This window comes from Pantherophis guttatus, chromosome 2, assembly GCF_059756535.1.
Source record: "Pantherophis guttatus breed Tessera chromosome 2, ASM5975653v1, whole genome shotgun sequence".
NCBI lineage: Eukaryota > Metazoa > Chordata > Lepidosauria > Squamata > Colubridae > Pantherophis > Pantherophis guttatus.
In genome coordinates, this window is record NC_142064.1 from 36,169,740 (window position 1) to 36,182,261 (window position 12,522).

The window sequence follows — 12,522 nt, forward strand, 5'->3', positions numbered from 1 at the left end:
TTGGGTTTTTTAGTGGGATTTTAAATTAGATTTTTAATGCTATTTAGTGATATTGTTTTTATTGTCATTTTATACTTGTGAGCCACCCCGAGTCCTTCGGGAGAAGGGCGGCATATAAATTTTAATAAAATAAAATAAATAAATAAATATATTGACACTTTTCCCAAAATAAGACTTTATAAAAATCACAATAGAACAAAAACAACAGTAGATTGGAAAAATATTGACATGAACCAATTTTTTAAAATGTTCCCAAACTGTCCCAAAATCAGAAGGGAAATATTTAGCACAAGTCCCCCCACCCAAAAAATCCCCTCTGAATTTTATCAAATTCTGTCCCTTTTCCCCTTTAATTTATTTAGCCTACCATTTTCGGACAATTGAATGATAAATCCCAAATTAACATAGAGGATATCATCATTTCACTGTAGGTCAATGGTTCTCTTGTGCTTTTTTTTTTTTTTAAATCTGTTGCAACTGGAAAATGTTTTCTATTCAGTATATCCAAAGAAATATTTCTCATTGTCAAGTTTAAAGAATTGTATTTTAGTGTCCATCTTTTAATTGCAAGCACAATTTAGCACTCATAATATTTAAGATTTTTTTGTTGTTGTTCTGGTCGGGTGTTTTGGTTATTTTTCCCATAGTGCATTGATCACAAATTACCTTGGACTTATTTCGTGTACTGGCCATTCTATTCATTAGAAAACTGAATGTTCGGCTAACTTTATATTTTTCAGATTCTGATTTTGTTGGTATTATGTACTTATCCCATTCTTCTTCTTGAATCCTAAAAATATACCAGGAAATATCTTAACAAAGTAAAAATGCATAATTAAATAAAATATGTGACATTATAGAAGTCATAAAATACAAAAAATAAATATCCGCATTCTTATATCTTATTTAAATATGGAAAAATTTCAGTATACCTGCATTTCTGCATTTTATCCAGCTATCATTGCAAGTTAATTTCAAGTAGCATATTTGATAGATGCTGAAATTCTTACATTTTTCAAGTAAACAGCATCTATTTGGCAATTATTACCAATAACCAAATTTGTGTGTGTGTGTGCGTGTGTATATATACAAACACTTAAAACATACCTTTTTTCTGACTGTTCATGCAAGCTGAATGCATGTGATTCTATAAAAGAAACAATGTTTAAAATAATTATATTTTAGCAGTCAGTAATTGTTGACAGCATAAGATTTCCATTTAAAAATTCTTTTGTATTCCTTCCATTTAAAAATTACTATTATACACTAACATCCCTGAAGTAGCAATTACTATTATTATTGTTATTGATATTGTTGTTGTTAATAATAATAATAATAATAATAATAATAATAATAATAATAATAATAATAATAATAATATTTTTTAAAAAGCTGAAAGATTATGGCATAAACTCACTGTTTATGTGTTCCCAATGGTTATTGACACATCAGGTGCCATACCAAAAAACTTGGACAGACTTAGAAAATATACGATTTAACAGAATCTCCCTCTTGCAATTACAAAAGGCCACAGAGTTTGAATGCACACATATATATACTAGACCAGAGGTCTTCAAACATGGCAGCTTTAAGACTAGTGGACTTTAACTCCCAGAATTCTCCAGCCAGCATAGTGGCTGGAGAATTCTGGGAGTTGAAGTTCACAAGTCTTAAAGCTGCCATGTTTGAAGACCTCTGTACTACACCGATATATCACAACGTCCTAGAACTGGCAGCTGTAATTTCACATATTATGTATATTATAATAATAAATTGCAGAAGACTGCTTACATCCTGCAACAACACCTCTCATATTATTAAACAACATCTGCCTAGCCCACGTTCTCAAGGACTCAATAGGTGGGCAAAAATGCCAAATCCTGGATGACTTTGTGAACAATCATAATATCAGCAATATCCATCTTTAGCCCCAGAAATTAGTGCTCTTCCTAGGCACATTATTATTGTGGGGAAAATTGGGACCATCTACGCTGTCTTTGCTCCTGAACAAAAGTATTCATATAAATTTAATAAGCAAATAGTCTTCCTTTTCCAAAACCTTAATAAGATACTGTATAACTAAACTTTACAAAAATTCAAGATGCACATTATAGGGAGAAAAATTAATGCATCCGTTCATCCTGCCCATCTTCACACAACCATAGTTAGATATAAACCTGATTTAGAAAAAGGTGAGATATGTGTGAGTAATTTGAATCTTGCAATTTAGAAAAAAAGATTTCCTCTTATATGAAAAGTATACTTAATACCCTACTCTAAAGTTAATTTGAGGTAAACCATGCTAACTTGCTCTAAAAATATAAGAATATTAAAATATCAATACTCACCATCATTTGAATCACATTGAATAAATTCCTGGGCACACTGTGGTTTGCCTAATAAGACTTTGGGCGAAGTATAAGAATATGAACGAGAACGAATTCCCGAAAGTAGAGTTTCCTAAACATATAAAATAAACAGCATATTTTGAAATTTTCCTATCTTTTTCTTAGTTTTTACAAAAGTTTTAATTGCAAAACTAGATGACAATTGTGACTTATGGAAAATTCCTTTTACTAAAATTTACTGGAAAATTCCAAATGTTTTTTAAAAATAATACTATGGCATTTTGGAGGAAATGTAAATAAGTTCTCCCATCAATTAAATAATTGTTATTAATTTTATGGGAAAATAACAACAATACCTTGGATTGTAAATTGCCGGATAAAGGAAGAGATTCAGCTCTGTTCATGCTGCCATCCAATCTAGTGGTGGGCTCTGAAGCACTTAACCGTTCCCTATCACTAGGCAAAATCACAGAAGAATTGTAGGATACTGAAGAATAGCAGTTATGGGATCTTTCATCTCCATTGTCAACATCCAAGTCATCAAGACTGGAACTAGGAGCAAAGGAACACAAACATACAATAATTTACTACAGTAGCTTACAGTAGTTATACACAATAAGTAAAGTGTATTGTCCTTTCATCCACTCTATCTAACCTTAAGGTAAAGGTAAAGGTTCCCTCGCACATATGTGCTAGTCGTTCCCGACTCTAGGGGGCGGTGCTCATCTCCTTTTCAAAGCCGAAGAGCCAGCTCTGTCCGAAGAAGACTCCATGGTCATGTGGCCAGCATGATTAAACGCCAAAGGCGCACAGAACGCTGTTACCTTCCCACCAAAGGTGGCCCCTATTTTTCTACTTGCATTTTTTACGTGCTTTCAAACTGCTAGGTTGGCAGAAGCTGGGACAAGTAATGGGAGCTCACCCCATTACACAGCACTAGGGATTCAAACTGCTGAACTGACGACCTTTTGATCAACAAGCTCAGCATCTTAGCCAGTGAGCCACTGCGTCCCTCTCTGCCTAACCTTAACCATAGTTAAAATAGCTGAAGAAATCTAAAAAATTAGAGGCATGTCTTAGGAAAAAAGAAGCATTTCCCTGAATGTCAAAATATAACTTTAGTCAAAAATCAACAATATATCAGCAAACACATCACAAAGCTGACATTTACTGTGGCAGCATGAATTCAGAAACAGAAAAACAGTGATGGGAAATTTTAAATACGTTTCTCTGAGTAGGGAAGAGGGAAATGAAGGGAGAAGGTTCTGAAAGAGTCATTCTTGATCACTTTTGCTTAGTTGTGTTTTCAGAAAACAGAATAAAGAATGTCAGAACCAACAGAACAGATGCATGAAAGGTTTTGTAACCCTATCCAACAAATTCCTCTCCAAATCCATGCAACCCATATTTATTTTATAGAACACACACACATATGAAAAGAGTTACTGTTTTTATAACAATGCAAATCAAAAGCTATCACACACCTTCGTTTTTTAATAAAGGGATAACGATGATTCCGTAAATTACTAAGACCATGTGTCTTCTTTAATGGCATGTAAGAACCTGAGGTATCCAAGCTAGGTATCATAAGCGATGATAGATTTTTGTTGCCTGGAATATTTTCCAACACTTCTGGATCTTTATTTGCATCTGTGTTAGTTTCAGAAGTACTCTGGCTGTTATTAACGTATTTGACACCAGCATCTTCCAACTAAAGTATGGAAATAAAATTATTAATATTAAATACAAAACAATGCAAAATGATGTAAAACTAAATTCAGCTGTTAGAACCATCAAGAGATATTAATATCCCAATAGAAAAAGTTCAGTGGGATCAGGAATCCAGTGATGGCAGAATATACTCTTAGTGCTATGCTCCAAGAATTCATTCAATATCTATAATGATATTATCAGGTATCAAAATGAAATAAAAATATCTGCAAGAAGGAAGCATACCAATTCCTCAGAAAGAAAACACTAGATAGCATAGGTAAGTAAAAACTACATTTTTAATATTATTATTGTTATACAAAACCTAAACATTTTTAATTTTTTCAGCCAAAGAGGTTGTAGAAAAAATGCTTCTAAAAGTAAAAAAAACAGCTCTGATGATCGCGCGACTCAGCTGGGCATGGGGGGGTGGGAGCTCAGAGATTTTTGTTACCGGTTCTTCGAACCACCCGCCACCATTGCTATCGGATCCAGTCCGAACCGGGAGCATTTCATCCCTGAACGCACCCCTACAATAGCACTACTGAGAATTGTCATCCAGCAACAACTGGAGCGACAAATCTGGCCTAGGAGAGGGGGGGCATAAGTGTATGAGACACCCATAAAAGAGAGAAGAGCATACAACAGATCAATTTGGATGGGTGCATGAAATGGACAAAAATAAAAGAAGTGAAAGGGATAACTTGTGCAGGAAATTGATGGGCAGCATGTAGGTGATGAAATAGGGACACAGAAGACATTTTTGCACAATTCACTCGTAGTTAAGGGGAGTGAAGGAAGAAGGCTGAGATTTGCAAACCGAAATCAATGCTTGCAAGTATTTTCATGTTTTTTTAACTTTTAAACGTTTTTTATTGAATTTATAACTGATAAAAATTAACATCAATCAGTCCCAAAATGAAATGTCATGGCTTAGTACATATTAAGAGCCATTTCAGAAGAGCTAAGTGCAAGGTTCTTGGTATCCTGTTTAAACAAAAGTTTTTAATTTTACTCTTCATCTTTTAAAAAAGAGAGCATTTTAGTCCAGAAACTTTAAGTATCAATACTATACAAGCTTGAGAAAAAGCAGTCCACAAACTGTTGTAGAATTATGAAAAGCTCCTCTAAAATTAGTGGGACTTCAGCAGGTAATTTTTGGCCAACACATTTGTGCGTGTGTGTGTGTGTGTGTGTGTGTGTGTGTGAGAGAGAGAGAGAGAGAGAGAGAGAAAGAGAGAGAGAGAGAGAGAGAGAGAGAGAGAGAGAGTGAGTGAGTGAGTGAGTTAACACGCTTAGGTATAAATGATAAACATTTCCCTTATTGCTTCCCCTTGAAATAAAATAAACAAATACTAATTGTGCAATTCATTACTTTATATAATCATATACCTTCAATAACCATATGTAGCTAATCTCAATATACACCTGTCAGTCTTACCTGATCTACTACCATGCGGTTTGCATACACTTCATCATTTCCATTTAGCATAGCAGAAAGTTTGGCTGCAGCAAAGAAGGTGGAAGGATTTGGTCTTCTCCTGTAAGCTTCAAATGGGGAATATTGCTGAGCTGGAATAAAATAATAGGAAAATTTATTTTTTGCATGATAATTCAGAAGAAAAATATAATTTTGATGAAATTATTCATGTTTTTGTTTCAGGAGTAGAACAATTGAAGTAAGAGGAGTTTATCAGTCTATTTTTTCTTCCTTCTCTTCTCATTGTTGTTGTCACACTCAGCCTTCTACAGCAGGGTCATTCTATAGTATTCATTAGAGCATCATGGCCTCCAGATATACTATTGGTCATTGCTGGTTTAGAATTCTAGGAGTTGTAATCCCATCATATTTGAACACTGGGAAATTACATAAGGAATGAATTATTCCTAGAATTATCTATGTATGGGGTTTATAACAGTGATGGGAAACTTAAAGCCCTTCTTAACTATAGTTTGTAGCAATCTAGTGTTGGAGAATAGACAACTACTGTATATTTTTATTGATTGATTGAATTTATTTGCCACCTATCTCGTATCAAAAAGACTCTGGGTGGCTATATGTCTTGAAAGAGTGAAACCATAATTTAAAAGTAAACTGGGTCTATCTACTTTGTAGCCCTTAGCTAGCCAATGATCACCAAATTACTGCTCATTTGTCCTATCTAGCTAGCTCCAACTTTTCCAATAAGAATTAACTATTATAAATAACAGCATGAAAGGTTCCTTATCATCTCAATCACATAAGAGGAAGGCTATCACTATAATTACTGTCATCAATGAATCTATCAATATGGGCATAATTCAGATTAACAAGTGTTTAGAGCAGTGTCTGGGTCTACTAGTTCTGGGATGGAGGCAGGATTACATGATTTTTCTATTTTATTTTATTTTTTTAAGATCAAGTGAGATTTTTAAAAACAGGAGGAATCTGACCAGCAGTTTTTTCCAAACTAAAGGAGTTTCACAACAGCTACAAATTCTGATTCTGGTGGACCTTCTCAGCTTCCTTTATTCCCTTATCAGTGCAACACAATGTTTTTCCTGGACTAAGATTGTTTCCAGGATATGCTTTGAATTTTAGTTAGTTGTTTCTCCTTGAACTTGGCTCTTCCACATTCTCTGCATGACCCATTGCAATTATGCCAAGTTGTGAAGGAGATTTAATAATGCAACAGGTGTCTCAGCTGCTTATTATTTTTTTAATGTTTCTACTCTAACATTTCAAAATGGGCTTGAAGACAGCAGGTAGAATCATTTGAGAAGGAAAGAAAAGGAAGTAAAATGTTAAGTAGTAAGTACTGAAATCTCAGTGTATCCTACATTGCCTGCCAACACATTTGTTTCCTCATAGTTTATTCATTCAGGATATAATCTGTCCAAATAAACAAGGAGCTAACCGAACTGAATAATGAAAACATTGTTTTATTGTAGCAGAAATTAGAGGTTATCAACTAGTCAATAGTACTAAGTAAATGAAATCACCCCTGGGACTGGAAGACAGAAGGATTAACTCTTTCCTCCAATGTTCTTTCCTGAAAGGGTGTTAATACTCCTAATAGTTCTATGAGGAGAAACATACATTTCTCCTCATACCCATTTCTCTCATCTCTTTTAATCCCACTGAATGGCATAGGCCCTTATTAACCCTGACCATTGAGAAGTTTATGCGAATAATTTTATGAAATTGTTTAGGATTATATGCATAATATATGCACACATGCACATACAAAATATTTTAAAAGAGTGAAGAACACAATGATACACTTTAATACCATGATTAATGCATGCAAATAATGGAATTTAGTTTCCTTGTACTGGTATATCTTGCATTTAAAAAATTAAAATTAAGGAAGAGTCCATTCAACTTCATGATCAGAATGTTCACCTGATGTTTTAACACATAAAAATAAACAGAATTAATTACCATCTTTTTACTTCTTTACTTTTAACATGGCCAATTTAGTAACTTAACCAGCAAACAGAAATACCATTTATGTACTTATTTTAGAAAACATGTATGGTCGTTCATCTTATAACTCTGAGCAATCACAGCAACAACAAAAATAAGTAAAATAAGTAAACATACAGCAACATCCAAAACAGAAACAGCATCTTCCAGCACCACACTGCAATAAAACTAACAAGAACCACAGGGTTTCAGATTCACCTTATTCCAGTGTCTGGGGGAAGAACCAGTTTTTTAAGGCCTTCTGAAAGACTAAAAGAGCGCTAGAACCAGAGGTTAATAAGGCTCATGCAGCAATGGTATAACAAAGGCAAAGCAAGGAGCATCCGAAACTATGCATATCACTGTATTTGGGATCATCTGTAATTTCTCAAATTATTTGATTTCTACAGCCACCTATCTCAATAAGTGACTCCAGTAGCATAATTTCTAGATGGTCTTCAAGGGCAATCCTATGAACAACACATTGCAGTAATCCAATCAGGAAGTAATGAAGTCCAGGAACTGGCACAACCAATGCACAAAATGGTTCTGTGCAAAGTGCCCCTCCTGGCCATGGCTGTCACCTGCAGAGAACCGGTTCTGCCTGGGAATTGCTACCCTGTCAAGAATCAGAACTAACACCATTCTGGATCTGTGCTCAACTGGCGGGAAAGCCATTTTTTCTTGCTAACATTGAGCTAGACCTGGTTCCTGCTAAATTCTAGACACAGGGTCAGCAACTAAGCAGCACCCCCCCCCCCACCGCTCAGCCAGGAGTAGAAATGTATAGCTGGTTATCATCAGCATGCTGATACCACAATGCAATGAATTATCTCCCTCAGTAGTTTCATGTAAATATTGCACTGTCTGGAATTTAAAAAAAAAGAATTTCAGTAGAATGTTAGCAGAAATGTCCTGATGGTTAGCGCTATAAACAATAGAGCAATCTAATGGAATAAGCAGTAATTGATAGAGAAGGAGACTGAATTAGATAACCTGTAAAGGTCTCTTCCATCTAATACGCTGTATAGGATGACTAATATTACAAAAAGATGATTAAAACCATCGTATCAGATGGAATATAGAAATAACATTAATGGTTCTCTTAGAAGGGCAATGATGGAGTTAATAAGCAAGCATGTACTAAAAACTGTAGTAAATCAAGACTCTGAAAATGAAGGCCCTGCATTTTTTTTTACTTCATATGTAATTATTAATTTCAAAAGCTATTAACATGCCATAGTGACAGACATCTCTCCCTCTTGAGACCAAAATCTTGCTTTATTGTTAGCCAAAACTAAGTTAGATTTAGAGAATAAAATACTGCCATACCAGATAAGGATTCTTCAGTGATTCACCAGATTACAGACAAGTCCATAGGGTGAATTAACTAGAGCAGTGATAGTGAAGCTTTTCGGCATTGAGTACCCAAACCGGAAAGTGCGCACCCATGCCAAAAACCCGAAGACCAGGCACCGGAAACCAGAAGAACAACTGGCGACAGCTAGCTATGACAATCTATGACATAGACAACCTATGACGCGTGCCATAGGTTCGCCATCACGGATCTAGAGGCTATATTATTTATGTCTTAATTAAAATTAAAAATTGGCAATCTATTTGTATTTGAAGAAATGCTATGTAATGACTTCACTACCTGCCCACATTAAAATAATTTCAGTATTTCTTTGCTTCCCTAAATTTATCACACTTCTATACAAGGATTCTATGAAGTCAGAAACCTCCATGTTTCTCTGATGGCTTGAAAGGCTGAACTGCTTTATTTCCAGCTCAGCTGCAGTATAGCTGCAGGTAGTGAAACTGGTCTGTGGGAAAAAGCTCCGTTTTGTCATTGCGGGAGTGACCTGGAATGTGAAAATGAGCTTGGAAAATTGGGGGGGGGGGTAAGAGAAGATTTGAGAAGGTGCCTAGGGATCAAATAAAAGGGGGAGGAACCTGCAACTGAGTAATAAGAGGAAGGAACATAGAAGAATGGTGGGAGACTTTCAGACTTCCAAGATTCTGTTACTGTAGCCTTACAATAAAGTAGTTCATCTTGTGTTTCTTTCTTATCTACTTGGAAGACTGTCAGGGAAATTCCTGCCTCTTCCCATGTTAGCCTTTTGAGGTAGTCCAGATCAGTGGTGCTATTCAGCCGGTTCTATCAGATTCGGGCGAGCCTTTAGAGGCGGCTGCAGGAGGCTCTGTCCACCTGCCTGGGCATCATCACGAGGGGTGGGTTCTACTTACTGCCGGTTCGCAATGGGAGCTTCTGCTCATGTGCAGATCATCAATTATGATGTCCGGACGGGTGGGTGGAGCCTCCCGCTTTTACTACAGGTTCTAAAGAACCGGACAGAACCAGGAGCAACCCACCACTAGTCATATCCTGTTTTTGACGCTCTGCGCACGCGCGCTCCCATTTGCGAACCTGTAGCGAAGGTAAGTGAATACCATCCCTGGTCCAGATAAGAAGCATAATCTTGAGTACTATCTTTATGTTTATTCTACATTAGCAGAATGTTGCAAGACCAAAAGTATTTCTCCCCTTCTTTCTTTTTACTCTCAGAAAACTAGGGAGAGTCCCTTCTGAAATGCTTCCCTCTCCTTTTGTGGCCTAAGAAATCTTCTGCACACCTGCCCTGGTCCACGGGTCTTCCTCATAACCCCCAAGGTTATTCTCGTATACTATTAAACCCCATCCCCATCAGCTATAAGAAAAATACTAACTTGAAGCTTTCAATCTCTCTCTCATTATTGCCAATCAGATTGGCCACGAGTAAATCTTATACATAGTTTTGTTAATTTTCAAACAAGCCAGAATATAAAACATCAAGCTGCTTTCTTTCTCTTTTTGGCCAGAGTAAAGAAGCTGAGATTACTTTTTTCTAGCATTCTTATTCTATGGCTATAAGGAGTAAAAATGGTGGCACCATATGACCGTTAGTACAAGTTAATATATTTTCTTAACATCTGCATTATCCTACAATTGAGATCTATCAAAATATTATTTGAGGGAAAGTTGATAGCATGTGATTCTTAACTGCAAAACTGATTGGGTTGGACTACTACTACTACTACTACTACTACTACTACTACTACTACTACAACCATAATAAAATTTGCCTATCCAAGACCTTTGGGAGGGACTTGATAGGTGGATAAAAATGCCAAATCCAGTCTAAACAGTCTAAACATCTGACTGACTCTGTGCTGAACCACAATAATAGCATTTGATAGATTATACCTGCCCTGCAGAAATTGAGGCAGGTGTTTACATCAAGTCAAACAAACTGTTGAAGAAGAAAAGCATGAATTGGCTGATTACATAAAAGACAGACAAGAACAAGCACTAATGCAAATTAAAAATTAGAACTTACTGAATGTGCAGACACAAAACAGGAATATGGAAATGTAATAAAAAGAACATAAAGCTGGCAAGGAAAAGAATTTCTACAAAAGATCAAGGGGAGTCAATACAGTTTTAAAAATTGAAGCTATTATAAAATAACAAGATCGGCAAAATATAAAGAAAACCAATACAAAATGTTCTACCGGTGACATCTGGCTCCCTCAAGATTGGCAAAAATATATCCAAACTTAACCCCAAATTGTTGGAAATGCGGACAAAAGAAGGGTACCTTCTATCACTCATGGTGGCTGTGCTCAGAATCGAAAAAATATTGGAATAAAATAAAAATTGGTTACAGGAAATAACTGGTGCTCAACTGGAATATACACCAGAATTGTTCCTTCTGGGGATAATGAAAAAAACTTATGATAAGAAAACAAGACATATGATTCTACATATAACAACTGCGGCAAGATTGGCCTTTGCACAATGTTGGAAGAAGGTAAAGACGCCCTCCAATGACTTAATAATTAAAAAAATCTTTGCACTGAAATGGACATTAACATTGGAATTGAAAGGAATGACAGACTTGGAGTATTATGTATCATGGGAGAAATGGTACAAATGGATTGAAAACAGAAAAATAAAACAGACTCAGACATAATAGAATTTGATGAAGTAAAATGTATAGAGTATAAGAACTTTGTAGTGATATGTCGTGTAAATGGTCACAATTCTGCACAAAAATTTCCTTTTTTGTATTTTTGTATCTATGTTTGTGTTTTTCATTTGTTTAAAAATTAATAAAATATTTTTAAACAAAATAAAAAAATAAAAATTGAAGCTATGGTGGTCCCGGTGATTATCAGCACAGTGATAATACATACTAAAACATGTTGGATGGCACTTAGAAAGACACTGCTTGGATCTGCACATATACCACACTAATTCATTCAAACATCCTATGTTGCAATGAACTCAATGCATATGAAGGCAAACACTAGCTAGAGACCCAGGGGCTGTGGTTTAAGATTTTTATGCTAATAATAATAATAATAATAATAATAATAATAATAATAATAATAATAATAATAATAATAAACTGTTATGTTTTTACCAGTTCCAGACTGTGAATTGAATTGAAGTACGTTGCTTGATTATCAGCAACCTGGGCAGCTTACAAATTGTTTAAAACATTAAAAACAAGAAAAACACCAAGAAATAAACAGAAGGGTAAAAGATGGCAGGATAACAGAAACAGAGTAAAGCAAAACAGCCTATATTGCTTAAAATAAGCTTTGATCATCTTTGCCAAAAGCCTGGAAGAAGAGCCAGATCTTCAAAGCATCAGCAGGGTGTGGCCCATCCAGAGCACTTTTTTAAATGTATATGTTCTGTTATGCTTTTCATTAAGTCTTAAATAATTGAAAATTCCAATGGATTTAGCAATCAAATATCTATAGCAGACTCTTAGACTTTGTAACCACCTTAACAGAGTGTTATAAAAGAGTAGCTCATCAGTTTTCTATTTTCACCCTTACTTTAAACTACTGTAATAGGAAAGGTATTTCAAGACTTCTAATTCACTAGACAGGAAAATTAATTACACATTGATTCCATTAGTTATTTATTTTTACTGGAAGAAACAATCTAGTTTCAAAAAA

The 12,522-nt window shown here is 35.3% G+C and overlaps 1 protein-coding gene across 4 annotated transcripts in view; it reads right to left on the bottom strand.

The window, feature by feature from the left end:
• The window catches only part of ARHGEF28 (Rho guanine nucleotide exchange factor 28), a 144,730-nt gene that overhangs the window by 46,662 nt on the left and 85,546 nt on the right, over positions 1–12,522 (bottom strand). For all 4 annotated transcript variants that reach the window (XR_015732105.1, XM_034441149.3, XM_034441152.3 and 1 more), the window contains 6 exons: positions 5,500–5,630; positions 3,833–4,059; positions 2,705–2,900; positions 2,349–2,460; positions 1,108–1,147; positions 667–790 (listed from right to left, as the gene is read on the bottom strand). Coding sequence is in view for 3 of the 4 variants with exons in the window: in XM_034441149.3 (XP_034297040.2) it covers positions 667–790; positions 1,108–1,147; positions 2,349–2,460; positions 2,705–2,900; positions 3,833–4,059; positions 5,500–5,630 (830 nt within the window). In the remaining variant the exon portion in view is untranslated. The remainder of the gene's footprint in view (positions 1–666; positions 791–1,107; positions 1,148–2,348; positions 2,461–2,704; positions 2,901–3,832; positions 4,060–5,499; positions 5,631–12,522) is intronic.